The 18,227-nt window shown below is 38.2% G+C and overlaps 1 protein-coding gene across 2 annotated transcripts; it reads right to left on the bottom strand.

Moving 5' to 3' along the window:
• Nucleotides 1-52: 52 nt before the first annotated feature.
• Nucleotides 53-18,162, bottom strand: LOC101159119 (anthrax toxin receptor 2). 2 transcript variants are annotated; one of them, XM_020707801.1, is made up of 17 exons: nucleotides 18,051-18,162; nucleotides 13,579-13,650; nucleotides 11,168-11,239; nucleotides 10,982-11,063; nucleotides 10,772-10,876; nucleotides 10,488-10,556; nucleotides 8,715-8,795; nucleotides 8,553-8,613; nucleotides 7,841-7,936; nucleotides 7,292-7,361; nucleotides 6,715-6,793; nucleotides 1,948-2,043; nucleotides 1,811-1,852; nucleotides 1,411-1,506; nucleotides 1,182-1,346; nucleotides 970-1,050; nucleotides 53-346 (listed from the first exon to the last, which is right to left on the bottom strand). In XM_020707801.1, exons 3-17 carry the CDS (start codon nucleotides 11,230-11,232, stop codon nucleotides 308-310), a joined length of 1,227 nt encoding a protein of 408 aa, XP_020563460.1. In that variant the 5' UTR covers nucleotides 11,233-11,239; nucleotides 13,579-13,650; nucleotides 18,051-18,162; the 3' UTR covers nucleotides 53-307. The 2 variants fall into 2 exon arrangements, with proteins under 2 accessions (XP_020563460.1, XP_004075042.2); XM_004074994.4 differs by lacking the exon at nucleotides 18,051-18,162 and adding an exon at nucleotides 13,906-15,074.
• Between the last annotated feature and the right edge of the window lie 65 nt (nucleotides 18,163-18,227).

Raw genomic sequence — 18,227 nt, 5'->3', positions numbered from 1 at the left:
AGTTTGGGTCTTAATGATGATGATGAACTAAATGCCACAGATTCAAACCGCCATCAGTGGAGCTGTTTATTTAGAAAACATGAATTTCTCATGTACTCAGAAAGCGCAGGTTGATCAGAGGTGTCAAACTTCAGGCCTCCTTCCAGAATTCTGACCATATCTGCTGCTGATTACCTGGATCAGGTGTGTTTAGCCAACAAGGAGCTTTCATGGCAGGTTGGTTAGAAGACACACCGGGCCTCGAGGGCCTGGATTCTGACACCCCTGATCTAAAGCCATAAGTGGAAAAGTGGATTCATCTTGCAGCTTAGCGAGTCCGAACTCGGGTGAAGTTCACACAGCGGCCCTGCAGGAAAAAAAGAACGAGGAGATAGTTTGCAAGTGTTTTTCTCTAGGGATTCACATACTCCTGCACAGGCCTGAGGAGACCTAAACACTTCAGTCAGAATGAGCTCCACGGGTCATACTGACCCCCCCCCCCCCCCCCCCCCCCCCCCGATTTGAAAAGGAGCTTCTATGATTCATAAACCTTTAATTCATAACGTTTGAGACTCTTATAAGCAGCTTTTGAAAGTGTAGTCCATATCTAATGAGCAAAAACCAAAAATCCATTTACCGTAGGTTCTACTAAACTACATGACAAATTGGGTAAATGTAGCTGCTGAGCTTGAGATCAAATGCATGCATTCACTCTAAAAAGTTGAATTACAGGCGTCTGCAACCTTCACTAAAAGAGCTTTCCAGGCCAGTTTTTCCCCAGTGAGCTGCACTCTTGCTTTAGAAAAATACAGCCCTTCTCTGTACTTTTGTACAGAGATCTTTTGTTTTTAGGTTGCAGGCCCCTGGTTTATTAACAGAATTATTATTTTGCTGGAGCAAAAAGCATTCACATTCTAGACTTTTTAGAAATCAGATGGATAAAAATCAGATTTTTGTCTCATTAGATGAAAAAACTGAGTGCTTTCGTACCTTTTCCCGAGGTGAAGGCCTCATGATGGACACCCTGTTGTACTGCCTCCTCAGTAAAGCCAGCAGGGCATCAACACGCCCCTATAGAGGGGGCGGGGTCTAAAGTTAGGCTCATGTAAAATAACAAGTGTTCTTTTCAGACAGCACATCTCCCTCCATCACCATGGAGCTTTTGAGTTTCTCAAACCGCAGCAACAATGGAGGTATCTCACCTTGATTGGAGTGTACCATTTTGGCTGGGGTGGGGGAGCGTGGGCCGGAGTTTCTTTGGGAGGGAGCTGAGAAATCTCTGGCTCCTCCGGCATGGTGATTGAAGCGTTTTTGGCTTTCTCCAGTCGAGAACCCTCTTTGGTGGAGCCTCTCTGCCCCCAGTTCACCTGCAAGGAAGAAACCATCAGAGACCTGCCAGGGACGCAATCTGCAGGTCTGCACTTTCCTCACCTTCATGGGTTTGATTCCTCCAGCCCCTCTGCCTCCATAGTATGATGCATCCACAGCAGGCCACTTGTGTTTGGGTAGAAGGTCCTCCTCTGGCTCCTTAAAGAATATTCACCTTCAGTTTTCTTTAAGGTGGACATTTAAACAATCAAATAAAAACAAGTAAAAATGTCCAAATGAGGTCAAGATTTTGGCTATTGGAAACCGCAGGAGTGCCGTTTATGAGTTTACCACGTGACCTCCAACATGTTTATCTGCTGAGTCAAGCTTGACTAACAAAATTGAACTAAACAGCTTCTGTCTCCCTCCCCAGCTCCACCAACGCTCCCTCTGTGTGCGCCCAAATTTAGACAGCCTCTCTTCTGCTGCCAGGTTGGAAAGTCATGAATGCTCAGATACTCACGGCCGGAAGAGGGGGGCGGGAGGGGGGTGGATCCCGGATGGCCTTAGGAGCAAAATTAACACATTTAGTATTATTTGAAAAAAAAAATGAAGACAACAGTGGCCTTAAACATGCAGGATTTGAAAACGCAAACTCACCACAGTGCAGCAGAGGGGCCAGAACCACCACATTAAAGCCAGCGCAATCACCAGCAGCAGCGCCAACACCATCCACAGGACCCAGGTCGCATCTGACTGCAACACAGCAGCTGCACATCACCCATCACCAGCCTGAATATAGATCCGGGTATTCTACTCCAAATGGAATTACTCCAGTTACACAAAAACAGGCCTCATAATAAGACTTCATCGAAGAAAAACAAAGCAGACTAACAGTTGGAAGTCTGATGCCCTAAACACAAAACTGACTTTTGCTTGTGACCTCAAAAGAGGTGCATAGATTTTTTTTTGTTTTTAAATTGCACGATTTGGGGAGATTGTGAGAACTACAGGAGAAGCAGCAACAATTTTTGAAGCTGCAGTTTTTGTGAAGAGAGTGAAAATGAAGCTATGGAAAACCAGCAAACCTACTGTTTTGGCTCCCAGCTATGGCAAGAAAGTTCCAGAAAGTGTCACACTAAGTGTTGAGGGGCACCTCTACCTGACCGTTAGGAGTCACAGCTCGACAGCCAAGGCAAAAAAAACTGATCATTTGCAGCCTGGAAAGCAATTTCCCAAAACAATGGCAGCTCACCAGTTGAATGAAGACTAACTCCATGAAAATTGTGTTTTTGGTATTTTTAACATGTTCTTGTAGCATTTTTCCTGATGGAGGACATGTATAAATTGCATTTCTGAGTAACTCTTTATTTAAATCGTCCAATGCTGTGTGAAAAAGCTTTCAGCAGTCACTTAGGTGTTACAATCAGCGGGGCCATCAAGCTCCATTCTGATGGATCTACTTGCAGAAAAATAGATCCATGAACGTATTTGTTTTCCCCGCCTGAGCTGGCATCTGGATCATAACTGTACGACTGGATAGCTCCAATGCTTGCCACTTTTGTTGCTAATGTTAGGTTGTGATTTTGAGTGGCTGTAAGATAGCAATAGAGTGTAAACAAAGGGATGTTGTTAAGTCACAACAGGCTTACTCCATGCCATTAACCCTTGTGCTATCCTAGGCGCGTTAACATTGGGAGTTGGGTCATCTAGACCCATTAGTGCGCTGACCTTTTTTCTTCAATGATTGTGATCTACACTGGTATCCACTGATTACATGAAATCTTTCCACCTTTATCCACCTTTGTCATGGTAGGAATAACACATCAATACAAGGCTGGGGTCAGCTAAGATAGCACAAGGGCTAAACTCACCTACACTCAGAAGTGAATTTCTTATACAGTACAGACCAAAAGTTTGGACACACTTTCTCATTCAAAGAGTTTTCTTTATTTTCATGACTATGAAAATTGTAGATTCACACTGAAGGCATCAAAACTATAAATTAACACACGTGGAATTATATACATAACAAAAAAGTGTGAAACAACTGAAAATATGTCATCTTGTAGGTTCTTCAAAGTAGCCACCTTTTGATTTGATTACTGCTTTGCACACTCTTGGCATTCTCTTGATGAGCTTTAAGAGGTAGTCACCTGAAATGGTCTTCCAACAGTCTTGAAGGAGTTCCCAGAGATGCTTAGCACTTGTTGGCCCTTTTACCTTCAATCTGCGGTCCAGCTCACCCCAAACCATCTCCGTTGGGTTCAGGTCCGTGACTGTGGAGGCCAAGTCATCTGGTGCAGCACCCCATCACCCTCCTTCTTGGTCAAATAGCCCTTACACAGCCTGGAGGTGTGTTTGGGGTCATTGTCCTGTTGAAAAATAAATGATGGTCCAACTAAGCGCAAACCGGATTGAATAGCAGGCCGCTGCAAGATGCTGTGGTAGCCATGCTGGTTCAGTATGACTTCAATTTTGAATAAATCCCCAAAAGTGTCACCAGCAAAGCACACCCACACCATCACATCTCCTCCTCCATGCTTCACGCTGGGAACCAGTCATGTAGAGTCCATCGGTTCACCTTTTCTGCGTCGTGCAAAGACACGGTGGTTGGAACCAAAAATCTTAAATTTGGATTTATCAGACCAAAGCACAGATTTCCACTGGTCTAATGTCCATTCCTTGTGTTCTTTAGCCCAAACTAGTCTCTTCTGCTTGTTTCCATTCTTTAGCAGTGGTTTCCAAGCAGATATTGAAGGCCTGATTCACACAGTCTCCTTTTAACAGTTGTAGAGATGTGTCTGCTGCTAGAACTCTGTGTGCCATTGGCCTGCTCTCTAATCTGAGCTGCTGTTAACCTGTGATTTCTGAGGCTGGTGACTTGGATGAACTTATCCTCTGCAGCAGAGGTGACTCTTGGTCTTCCTTTCCTGGGGCTGTCCACATGTGAGCCAGTTTCTTTGTAGCGCTTGATGGTTTTTATGACTGCACTTGGGGACACTTTCAAGGTTTTCCCAATTTTTCGGACTGACTGACCTTCATTTGTTAAAGTAATGATGGACACTCGTTTTTCTGTACTTAGCTGCTTCTTTCTTGCCATAATACAAATCCTAACAGTCTATTCAGTAGGACTATCAGCTGTGCATCCACCTGACTTCTGCATAACACAACTGATGGTCTCAACCCCATTTATAAGGCAAGAAATCCCACTTATTAAACCTGACAGAGCACACCTGTGAAGTGAAAAACATTTCAGGTGACTACCTCTTGAAGCTCATCAAGAGAATGCCAAGAGTGTGCAAAGCAGTAATCAAATCAAAAGGTGGCTACTTTGAAAAACCTAGAATATGACATATTTTCAGTTGTTTCACACTTTTTTGTTTTGTATATAATTCCACATGTTAATTCAAAGTTTTGATGCCTTCAGTGTGAATCTACAATTTTCACAGTCATGAAAATAAAGAAAACTCTTTGAATGAGAAGGTGTGTCCAAATGTTTGGTCTGTACTGTTTGTTCCTGTTGCTATATGTCCAAGAAAATGACACGTTTTTGAATTTGGCCAAAAGCGGCATAATCATAATTAAAAGGGAAGATTTAGAAATTAGATCAAAAGATGATCGGAGTGGAACTTTAAATGGCGGATTACTCCGAAACATTTATGAAGATGTTACCAAAATAGATACAAATAAGAATACAAATAATTTGAATGGATTTAATAAATGATTTGATTAATGGTGAGTTATTTACAGTATTAGCATAACCACTGTTGATGAATGATTATAATCTGGAATCCGACAGATTATATTTAACACCTGCAAGTCCTGCAACATTACAAGTTGAACAATTTAATAACAACTACTTCATAATAATCCACATAATAATCACATAAGGTAGAAATCGAATCCCACAATTGAAAAATACCTTTACCGTCATTCTTATACTCTGATAAAATAAGAAAGTTACAAAGACAAATCAAAAATCCTTTCTTGAAACACATGATAATGGTCTGGTATGAGGTCAAAAACTATTTAAAAGAAGTAAATTCTTTATCACAATTTAGACCAATCTGGGGTAACCAGTTTTTTTTACCAGGAAGATTGGATACAACGTTTAAAACGTGGGCCTCCAAAGGACTCAGAACAATTACAGATTTGTACCCCTCACAGTCCGATACCTTTATGTCCTTTGAGGAGCTAAAATCTATGTACGACCTGGATAAAAAACACTACTTTAAATATCTTCAGTTAAGAAGCTTTGTGAATGCGAACCAAAAGAGTCTTAACAAAATTCCTCTTTCACAGCTGGAAACCCGGATGATAAAAAACAAATTAAGAAAAGGAATAATTTCGGACCACTATAACTTATTGATATCTAATACATCAGAGAATTCAAATGGTAAATTAAAATCATGGAATGATGACTTATCACTCAATATTAATAAAAATGATTGGACAAGGGCATGTTGTAAGATTCATTCTATGTCCATTAACAGTCGACTGAGAATACTGCAATTTAAATGGTTAATGCGTTTATATACGACACCAGTGCAACTAAATAAATATAATAAGAACATACCAGATCGTGCTAAATGTGGATTTAAAGGCACATTGAAGCATTGCATGTGGGAGTGTCACCAAATACAAATCTTTTTCGAAGAAGTTAAAATTACAATAGAAAAAATAATCTCAAAACAACTTACATTGAGCCCTACCCTATTTCTTGTGACTATATATCCAGTGAAACATAATTTTAGTAATACATAGAGTACATTTATTGATATCAGTTTCTTAACGGCTAAAAGGTGTATTGCACAGGCTTGGAAAAACATGAGCAGACCTAGCATAAATCAGTGGCTAAAACAAATGTTGTATTACCTTCCTTTGGAAAGAATAATGTATATCCATAAAAGCAAACAACACCTATTTGAGGAAATTTGGGGACTCTTTATTATTTATATTCAAAAATTAGACATAACAGATGATTCAACAGATTTTTGATCTCAACTGCATGAAATTTTGCAACCTCAGCTTAAAAGCTTTTGATAAGGAGAGCTGTGATGGTATCATGTAAGAGAAGCAATGTTCATTGTCAAGTTTTGTTTTATGTAATTATTATTTTTATTTGTTTGAGTGCAGATATTAGTGTTGAGTGAAATGTCATACAATACAGTTTAGTTTTTTAATTATTTCATTTCCTTTTTGTCTTTTTATAAGGAAAATGTAACTGGTATTATTGAAGTTGCTGTGTTGTCATGACTAATTACTTAAATAAAAAGTTGTGGGGAAAAAAACCAACTACTTTATAATGAAAAATTTGATAAAAACAGAATTTCATCAAAACTTCAAAGCATACGATTTTGTGGTGTCTGGTATTTCCAGTTCCTATTTAAAGTATTAGAGTACTTACTCCAAAACAATACTTACGCAACTAACAGCATGAATGTGTACAGGACCAGAGATGATGACTTTTTTGTTGTTTAGGATAACCAGCACTTGAAGGGATCTGAACAAACAGAGGACATCATCAGAAGATCCTCCAATCTAACACATGATCATTAAAATGTAGAGCATTTAATGGTAAAAAATATGTGGAGGAGGTTTAAATTAATAAAAAGACAGACAGAACCAGTTTCATCAGTTAATGAAATCAAATCAGATTAAGTGAATATTATAAAAGATGATCAGAAAGCTAAAATACTTTGACAGCTGACATTATGCTTGTTCTTTATTGGTGGTAAAAAGGTTTTTCTGATTAAAAATGGTGAGAAAACTGACCAAGGGCCACATAATGTACAAATTACCAAGATCAAATGCTTTGGGATTTTATTTATCTCAGATTACGCTGATTTGTGGTAAAAGCCTGTTAAGAAACCCTTGATTTTTTTAAATTCATAATTATTGGTTCAAATGTATTGTTGAACAAAACAGAACTAAGGAGTTAGTCAAACCTCCATCTGCTTCATCTTCTGGGTAAAGTTTGAGTGTCCGTGTGTCCACTTACTGTCCAATCTCATATAGAGTAGGAGCTGCACACAGCAGATGACCATCTCCAACCACTGTGGGCTTCTCATCTGATAGGAAAAAAAAGTATGATGAAAAATATGACCCTGAAAAACTGCATTCAGTTTTGTCAAATGCAAATAATACAAAAGAAATGATATTTTTATTATTACATAAATATAAGGAGTGGGTCAAAACATAGATCCTAGCATCCTTAGGCTTCCATGAAGTCCTGCGGTTTCGGTTCATGTCCTCTTATTGACACTTACCACAGCACAGCACCACTCATTGATCTGACACTAATTAATGGGAGAGAATCCCTCACTTTGCTTCATACAGCACCATAATATCTCCTCTGTTCACAGGATGAGCCCGATAAAGAGCAGCCATTGTTTGTCTCTGCATGACATGACTCTTAGTTTCCACTCCAGCTCAGAGATTTTCCCAAAGTTTCACTTCACAGATTTAATCCATGAAAAAAGAAACAAGTGGATTCTGAGTTTTAGTTCAAAAACAAAAAAAATTGCAGCAAAGTGCAGTGTGGCATTACAGTGAGTCACGTTGTCGATGGAAAGTGAACAAAGAACGTTGTCGATCCTCTTGGCTCCGCTGAAGCCGGTGCCCCTTAACACCACCTCAAAGGATTCTGGGAGAAATGAGCAAAAAGAATAAATTGAATATAAAGAAAGAAAGACGATATGTTTAATAGGCCTTTGCACTAATACTGTCGTGTACTACTATACTAACGTGAATAATTCTGAACAATATTCATGCAGTCGGGTTTATGTGGCTAAAAGAAATAAAGAGGATCTGCCAAGAAGTCATTTCATATTTTGCAGGTTGTGAAAAACGAATATTTTGAGCTGATAACAGTGTCAGAAAAATTAGTTATATCCAAAAACTTTTACCATTTCTATGTGTCTTCAAAGACCTTAAAAATCTCTGTAAACGTGTGATTGCACATAAACGTTCATAAAAGGCCTTTATCATCAAAATCTTTTGAGCTTTTAAGTGTATTAGGATGTTCATTCCTCACAAAAAACAACCCTAAAGTGGTATTTTGATCCATTCATGTACAATTTCTCAACAGTAAATTTACAATATTATATTTGTAAAATGTTGTAAAGCGCTTTAATTCTTATTTATTTTCTTTTACAGTGGCCCTAAAACCTTGAGGTACTGTTGGGTTTTTTGCTTGGCTGAAACTTTCATGAACCAAACTTTTGTTTGGTTAAATTACAGTAACAGACCACCACACTCACCATTCACACACACGCTGGACGGCTCGATGACGAAACTGTTGCTGCATGACTGCTCCAGGACCTGTGAGGCACAAGCAAATGAAGTGTGCAGCTCGATCCATTCTCTTAGCGAATCATGCACACAGCACGCATGGACATTTTTTGATGTATCGGCAATCTCACCTTGTTGACAACGTCTTTGAGAGCATGAAAGCCAGACAAGACTGGAAAAACCTGCTCTGCACCATCTGCAATTTCAGTAAGCTGCAACCCCAAAAAAAACACAATATGAACTTTTTTTGTTACTTATTTGTTAAAAACTTAGGAAGTAAGGATTCGTTTTAAATGAGGAATTTACAGGCTATGTTTAGTAGCATTTAGGGAGGTCTAGTTTATGTCTGATGGAAGCTACAAGCAGCTGGAGAAAGCTTTCATCTTCTGCTGTAATGATGGCAGTCCAGGAAGTTTGTCTGGTGTCATTTCATTAGAGAGGGATGTGATTACTTCCTGTGTATTTCCTTAGCCGGGCAGGAAGTAGGCCAACTTTGGTCAATTGCAGGATCGAATGGGCGTCCAATCTTCTACATACAGTTTTTATTATATACGGTAATTTAAAATTTTGAAGAAAAAAACTGGAAAGTAAGGATGTACCAGGAAACCTGGATATCGCTTTTGTTAAATCATTACAGCATTTTTATGGAAGCATTCAATTAAAACAAATTTTTTGGATCTTTGTTCTAATTTTTTCACATTTATAAAAAAAAAAACATGCCTGTTTTTAATTCAAACTTTTTTTTAATTTTCTTTGTTTTTTCTTCTTATTTTTTTTAGGAACTACAAAAGTAAAGAACTGATGAAAACTACAACATGAGCTGTCATAGAAACCCCTAATATCATTACACTTTCTCTTAGAGTGAACCAGCGTATAGATGCGTCCCTATCTCCTCGCTTTAGGACTCCTTTTTTTGTAGCCTGAAAAATACATTTCTCAAAATACAAGACAAAACAAATATCTTCAAAAATGAAAAAAACATAAACAAAAAAATTATCTTAAAAAACAAAAGAAATTCTATCGAAAAGTTAGAAAAAAAACTATCTCGAAAGAATGATTTCAAAGATCATTTTAAAAAGTATCTTGGAAAACAGACTGCGTGCCACAAAGTTGACCACAGTGTGAGCGTTTGTGGTCTCCCACAGACGTACTGGTTTGTGCCCATCGTTGTCGTCAGGTTTGACTTTAACAAAAATAACTAGTTCATACTGTTCTATTCATATTTTATATTTCCCCAGCGTTTTCCTCTGCAATGTTTGTGAATAAAGCAGGAAGAACACATAAACAAAACCAACACAGAACATATCTATGACATGGACACTTTGTGGCTTTTTAACTTGACTGCAGGTCATCTGATAGTTTTCATGAGCAGATGAGGTAAAGGCTCAGCCTGTTTGGACTTCTTTGCCTTTATAGTTCTTGAAAATATTTGAACGAAACTCACGGAAAAAAATGAGAACGAAGGTCAACCTTTTTTTTTAATTGAATGCAGTACGCTTTCATAAATTCTTTTATTATTTAAATGTTTGAAACAATGTTCTGTGTTGAACTTTTATTGATGCATGAATGCCTCAGTAAAGAACCATTTGTCACAGAAGATGAATCAATGTAGCCTTTTGTAAGATTGGGACGTATTTCTTTGCATTTCTCACAATGAAGAGTTCTCTGATGATATTTTGGTTAAAGAACGTGTGTCACATGCTATTCTGTGCAGCTAAGGAAAAAATGGATACTACTATTTTTAGATAAATTTAAAAACTCCTTTGGAAAAATAAAGTCAGTTACTGTTCAATGTGATGCATTTGACGTTTTTGTTAAAAGGCAACAGAAAAGCATGTTTGTTTGTTTTTTTCACAATGAAAAAATGAATGAGCCGTGAAAATAAATGTTAAGAATCTTCCTACCTGATTGTGATTAAAGTCCTTGACCCCAACACAGAAAACTCTGGCTCCAAACTGTCGGATTTTGTCCGCCTGGGAACGAAAACGACAGCAGTGAAATTCTCCCGACGAATAACCAGATCTGCGCTTACAGGATTGATAAACCGATGAGCCTCTGCAGAATTTACTATTGGTCATGTAGAAAGTGGCTTCCAACTGAAAGTTTTCAAAAAAGATCAAAACTTGTGTTTCTCTTTGCGCTCATCCATGTAATGCAGCACTACAGTGATTCTTCATGTAGGATTTACCTCAACCACACTCATTGAATGGAGGAAGACAGCCAGCTCGCCATCAGTCAGAACTATAACGATACTCGTTGATGCTGAAGCTTGATTTTTCATTTGCTCTGACACCTGACAAGAGAAAAAGATTCCCATTTTTGCCCTCTTTTTAAAAGATCAGGTTGGATCATGATAGAAAATTCTCCATAAAAAGGCTTAAAGGGTGGAAGCTCTTACTGCTTTTAGGCCTTCATGCATGAACGTTTCACCAGCGGGATGGATTTGGCTCAGCTGGCTCAGACCTGCATCTATTGTGGACCTGTGGAAACCAATTCGCCACAAATAAAGGGTACTGGAAACTTTTCATTTGTTTTTGAATGACGGTTAAGCAGGAGAGAGCCGGAGGAAATTTGTGAAGCAGACCTCTCTCCAGTTAGAGGAAGAATTACAGCTGCCTGAGCTGAGAAGACGATGTAGGAGACCCTCATCTGAGGACTGAAACAAACAACCAAAGATGGTAAACGTCCATGAACAGAACTATTTGTGCTGCACACAGTCATGTAAAGAAAATAGGTCGTCACTTTAAAGTTATTTACTGTCATTTGGCCCAATACAACCCAAAAAGTGACCCTGCTTTATTCCTCTTTGATAAATTAGGAACTTTTAACTTCTGCTAAAAAATATATACAAATAAAATGTATTTTTGTGAGTCTGTAGAGACCAGTATGTTAACAAAACTCTCCAAAATGTCTTTAATTATTTTCTTTCATTTACACTTAAAGTAGTTTTTAGGGTTTTACAAACAGATTTTCAGGAATTATACTTTTTTCTTTTCATAGTACCAGACTTTTTGTTCTTAGGCCAAAAAATGAGAAGAGATGAGTCACAATACAGAATTTTGTTTCACAACAGTTCAAATAGTTTTTATTATATTCTCTTCAAAACCAGAGAAAACACATTTTGTCCAGACAATTTTTTAAAACTACAAATCCAAGAGCCCCACCCCTTCACATCTGGTATCACTGAAAAGCCCCAAATGTCCTCTGTGGATACCAAAAGACTTCATCTAGTTTTCTGCAGTGGTTAGGAGACAGTCAGGTTTAAAAATGTCCTCTACAGAAGATAAATGTGCTTCGATGATAGTCAGGAGGATAAAAAATATGAAACGACAGCAATCTTGTAAATCTCCAAATATTGATTTGCACAAGTTTTTGATGCATGTTATAAATAAGAAAAACACATTATTTGATGGACACCTTTACAGACTAACCCCCCCCCCCAAATTCTACTTTAATGATGTTCTACCAAATATGTGATTACAGGTAATAATGTTTTCTTTTACCTGTTTTATAAGTTATTTTATAAGACGGCAATTAAAATGATGTTAAATGTTTTAATACTGTAATTGATTTTGTAATTTGGAGAAAAGTTTAGTTAGCACTTCCAAAACTGGATTTGAAATTAAAATAGAAAAAAAAAGTTTATGCGTCCTACTGATGAAAATATTCAGTCTTAACCTGGTTCTGATAGTAGTTTAAGGAAAACTTGCTGTTCTTTTTTATGGTGTATGATAGAAAAGAAATTCAGACCTCTAACAGACGCTTTCACTCCTTCATTGAGATTTATATGAATTTTTCTGCAAAAAGAAAAATTCTTTGCAGACTGTCGTTTTAGAAAGATTAGTGAAAATATGGTTACAGAATTTAGACTCATTTAGCAGATATTTCAAAGAACATGATGAACAGCTCCCAGTTTCCCCAAAAAGCAGGGTGTGTGATGCTCAGGGAAATTGAAAAGAAAATGTGTTTGCAAGATTGACAAAAAAGTAAGTTGTCCTGTAAACATTATGGCAAGGTCGGTTTACAAATTCACAATGTCACTGCAAAGCACAGGGGTGGAAGTGTAGTTATTTGGGCTTGTCTAACAGCTATTCAAGGGGAAACCATAAATGATTTTAAAAAGAAACACGGGGCAAAAACGAAAAATCTGAACATCAGATCTACACCAGACTGGGTTAAAAAAGAAAACCAACTGTTTATAGTTTCAGAACTCAAAAGTAAAAGCGACACTGCTTTTAGAGAGCAGTGCAACTAATGCTCGCAAAACCCAGAGCACTGAATATAGGTTGTTGCAGGCACGTAAAATGGAACTAAATGCGATACATTGATTGCATCTCCCATTCGACGCAAGTTACAACCACACTAAGTATTTCATTTTTGCTTTTTTAAATAATAACAGCGTGCATGTCTTTTTTAATTTTAGCAGGCTGCGGTTCATCTGTTGCACTTTCTTTGAAATGGCCCAAGACTGTTCAGCTTATTAGCGGGGAACAGTTTTAAAAGATTAATGGCAATAAAAAGAAAACTTTTTTTCTACTTTATGCAATATTTGACTGTGCAGCAGTCGGCAGCTGCAAAACACTTCATTGCTTTACTTGCAATAGGAGAACCAGCAACATCTGTTGTGGTCAGTGCCACCTACAACATCTGGTAGCATGATTGGCCTTTTTACATTTCAGAGACCACGGTTAAGCCGGAAGATATCCCACACACGCTCTGCACCGCGTCCCAGAGGGGTTTGGAGCAGTTGGTGGCCTTATGTGATGTCTGCAGCCTGGAATAGACACATCCTGCTATTCCACTGTAGCATTTAATAATAGCTGTAATTTACAAATTGCATTCCAAAAAACATGTCTGTCTATTTGAGCTACATGAATACAATAATGCTTGTCTTAAAGGCAGATTAGAACACTTTTTTCCCTTTAGGGATAATGCAGAGGGTCAGAAAGACAGCAAAGAAGAGGAAAAACAAAGAGAGCATCTTCTGGTTCGTACCTGACAAATCTGTTGGTGAGCTGCTTCACAAACTCATAGATGTCCTTCCAGTGTTCTCTTACACTAGATGATCTGCACAAACAGGCAATGTGGAGGAAATGAACATCAGATAATCCTCAAGGAAAATGAGGACAAATAAAGACACATATCATAAAACATGTTTCTAAATATTAAATAGAAAACGTTATTGAATCTGACTGACACAGATGGTTAAATTGTTCAATACTGAACACAGCCATACATGGACAGGAGTTATGGAACTGTCCCTACAATCACCAAAAAGTAACAATTGTTCTGCAAATATGAACACCACCTGCACTCACTCACCTGTCCAAGACAAAGTAAACATCAAACGCCCCGTCGCAGGAGGCGTCATCGCCAGCCAGCTCGGCCGCGCTCGAGCAAACACTCAGCATCAAGAGAAGCAGAAATTTCCCGATCCGACCCATCATCCACGCCCTGACAAAGCAGCTGCGAGCTTTTATTTTGGAAGGATGGTTATAGGCGGGGTCCGGTGTGGCTCTGCAGAACCAGCACAGAACTCGTCCTCCCCTCCGCGTCCGCGTGCTGGCCGGCTAAGGTTCACGCGCTGCGTGTTCAGAGAAGTGTCGGTCAAGTGAGTGAGTGTGGCTGTGGGCTGGAGGAGAAATGACTGTGAGGCGCATCTGCAGTCCAGCGTCCAGTCCCAACTTCCGTTCGTATTACACTAACTTCATTAAGTGTGTTGCCACACAACGCAAACACACACAATTTTGCTCTACTGGACTGCATAATCCACACATTATTAACACAAACAGGATTTTTCCCCCCCAAAAAAGACTTTTACTTTTAAAATAATCTTGATTACTATGAGAGATTTATTGGTTGATTATGTATTTGCACAAGGTCATTTTTTTTTCATTCCTTAATTATGAACAGTTTAGGACTCCATAGATTACACATTATAAATGACAATGTTATCTCATTTGAAACTTTTTCTAGTAAGTTTAAATTAAATGATAGGAAAAAAGTATATAACAATGTGATCAAAGCAATCCCTCAGACTTTGATCCAAATGTCCTCCGGTCTGGTTCATAATGTTTAAGTTCAGCTTCCATCTCTGTTGTTCAAAGGTCAACCGGTTAATTCAAAACTTCCAAACTCATTTATACGATCTTTGTTTGTCAGAGAACTGTTTCCAACATCTTAAAAAAAGAATCTTGCCCTGCAAACATATTTAAACTTTTAACACTAAATGAAATGTTGGTCATGATTCTACTCCAAAGTAAATTGCAATATGCCTACTACTACTACTACTACTACTACTACTACTAATAATAATAATAAAAACAATAACGCTTAACATTTTCTGGCATGTTTTAGATAAAATATCTGGTATTTTTCAAGTTTCTTTAAAAAGTTTAAGACACTTCTTAACTCTATGATACTTCCGCTATAAAAAAAAAGTTCCATCACTTACTTTGCCAAGTAATTTTACCCAATGTAATATACCCAACAACAAATCCTACAACAACCTACTTATAATAAAAAATACATCAAAACATGACAACACATAGGGGATGTTTTGTCTGCGTGCATGAAGAGAAACACCTGCAGGTGAACACATGAACCACACATTTAGGTCACGTGTTACAAATAACATTTAAACCAAGCAGCAAAAAAAAAAAAAAAAAAAAACAGGTTAGCACCACCTCAGTGAGTCCACATGTGCATTCACCATGCTCATTATGGATAATGTAGTTTTACTTAGAAGTGCATTTAAAATAAACAAGTTTTAATTATGTAGTTGAGCAGCTGCAAATGACTATTTTCAATACATTTGTGGAAGACGTTGCACGGAAGGTTTGCCAAACCCCTTACACACTTTTGATTACCAATAAAATAAGTTTCCTATAAGACAGTTAACAAAATTCATGCCCAGCTAAAATTTTCATTCAAAATAACTTCAAATTCAACATAAACTTTGTCGTTTTTGTTAAACAGTTATTGATCTTTTTTTGGTACCGTCCTCAAGTTGAAGTGTTTTGGCAGAATATTTGTGATTTAATTCCTGATGTTCGTTTTTAGGTGGTTCTGGAAGGATGTCATTTTAAGATAATGCAAATGGACTGGGTGTGACCAAAAGGGATGAAATGGCAATGTCAGTATCATGAATGGATGGATGGGCAGACTCTGGTCTGTTCTCAATAAATCTCTAGCTCTTTTTGGCCAAATTTCCTATTCACAAATGTAAAGTCTCTGGGTGAAACCTGTTATTAAATTCTTTTTTAAGTTCAATCTGTATATTAAGGATATCCATAGTTCTGAACGGTGTCTGTGTGTAAAATGTTAAATAAGTTGTCATGAAGCCCAACGCTCTGGTTTATCATTATGGTTTAGTTATTTTTACATGCATTATTTCATAACTGACTCTACATATTGGCAATTGTTCTTTTGTTGTGCAACTAAATGTCAATCTATATCTATATTGGAAATCTGCGATAAAGTGTCCAAAACATGCAACATGCGTATTCCTCTGATGGATTCATTCTTTATTTTATGAATCCTTGTTACTATGCAAAAACATGTGGCCTTCTTCACCTCCTCTCCTTGTAACTTCACCATTCCACTTGGGTTCCTCTTGTTTACACACAGCTGACTTTCATTTTTCTCCTTTCCTGAGCAAACTTAGATGTTCCTCCACCTACTCTTTATTTTCACTACAGATCACAGTGTCATCTGCAAACATGATGATCCACAGAGATTACTGTCTAACCTAATCTGTCAGTCTGTCCATCACCACAGAACAAATAATAAGCTCAAACCTGATCCATGGAGCAGTCCTACCTCCACCTTTAACTCCTCTGTCACACCTACAGCACATCTCACCACTGTCTTCCAGTTCTCACACATGTCCCGAACAACCCAAACATTCTTTTCTGCTACTCCAGAGTTTCTCAACCAAACCACACCTCTCTCTGTCTTTTGTCATAGACTGTCTCAAAATCTATGAAGACACAATTCAGCAACTTTTGACTTCCTCTGTATTTCTCCAGAAGTGTACTCAAAGCAAATATTACATTTTTGATACTTTTCCTTGGAATGAAACCATACTGTTGCTCACAAATGTTCCCTTCTGACCTCAGTCTACCACCCGCTACCCATAACTTCATTGTGACTCATCAGCTTTAGTCTGCTGTAGTTTCCTCAACTACTTTGCAACAGCCACATCTGCTAGTCTGTGCTGTCTAACATTTCCCTCATTGATCAGTTCTACAAAGTTCTCCTTCCATCTTTCCATCACACTTGTGGAACCTGTGAACACATTTCCATCTCTGTCTTTGATCATTCTAACCTGCACCCTTCCATCCCTGTTTTCTGTCTCACTTGTACAGATCCATCTCTCCCCCATTTGAGTCCAACTCATCATACAAGTCTTCATTTACCCTTTACTACCTCCACCCCCACCTTGTGGTGTACATCTTCCTGTCTTGTATCATGTCAATGCCTCACTGTCTATTCTTGTGTTAAACACCAAACTTACCCATCCCTTCCTCCTCACCCCTGTTGCCCTCACCAACATGTTCATTGAAGTCAGCCTCAAATGCCACTCTCTAGGGATCCCGGACATGCTAATCCACATTCCTCAAGAACGGCTAACATCATAATGCAACATAAACCAATAGATGTATTCTTTCATTCATTCATTCATTCATCTTCTAACCTGTTTTGTCCTTTTCGGGGTCAAGGGGCTGCCGGAGTCTATCCCGGCCACTTACGAGCGAAGGCAGGGGACATTCTGGACAAGTCGTCAGTTTGTCGCAGGGCCACAATCACACACCTACACACCCTCACATTCACACTTAGGGACAATTTAGAGTTACCAATGAACATATGAAGCATGTTTTGGACGGTGGGAGGATAAAACAGTGATCATAAATGCTGCATTTGAAAATTCTGAATAACTTAGACCCTATACATATTATTTTTTAGGCAATGTCAGGGAAAGAAAATTAGATCAAAGCAAAAACAAAGGTGTGTGTGTCTGAATTCCACTGATAAATATCTAAAGCAAAGCAATCTAAATAAAAATGTAAAAAAAACATTTTTTTTATTTGAGTAATTCTAAAAATATCAAATTAGATATGTTTGGGTGACTTTCAAGATTTATCAATTCAATGTGCAATTCCCTCCTCTTGCCGACAGATGGCGACAACCAACAGTTTAATCGCTGTTGACAAAAGAAGAAGAACAAGTTTACCGTTATCAGAATTGGGCACTGTCACATGCTAATATATATAAATAAACAAAAAAAATGTGACTTTTTCTTTTTCGGGGATATAGGAGGAGGGTGAATACTGGCATGTTTGCCAGTCGGAAATGGATGAATTGCTGGTGGCACGACTTGGCATTAGCATGAAGTAGTACTATGATAATCATGGTGAGCTGTTTTCCGTCCAGTCGTAATATATGCATGTGATGATGATAGCCACCTGCACCTCGACCTGACAACAAAACCGGTCCGACTTTCAGGTTGGACCTGTTTAATCCAAACGTAACATGTCGCTTTGATTCAACTGGGTCCGTGCTCTTTCCTCGTTTAGGTTATAATATTCTGCGCCAGCCTTTTGAGAAGCCGCAAAAAGCAGTGCGGCTCTATGTCAGTAACC

This window comes from Oryzias latipes, chromosome 12 (genome assembly GCF_002234675.1).
Source record: "Oryzias latipes chromosome 12, ASM223467v1".
Classification (NCBI taxonomy): domain Eukaryota; kingdom Metazoa; phylum Chordata; class Actinopteri; order Beloniformes; family Adrianichthyidae; genus Oryzias; species Oryzias latipes.
Note: the sequence above shows the minus strand (reverse complement) of the source record. Positions and strands in the feature narration are given on the sequence as shown.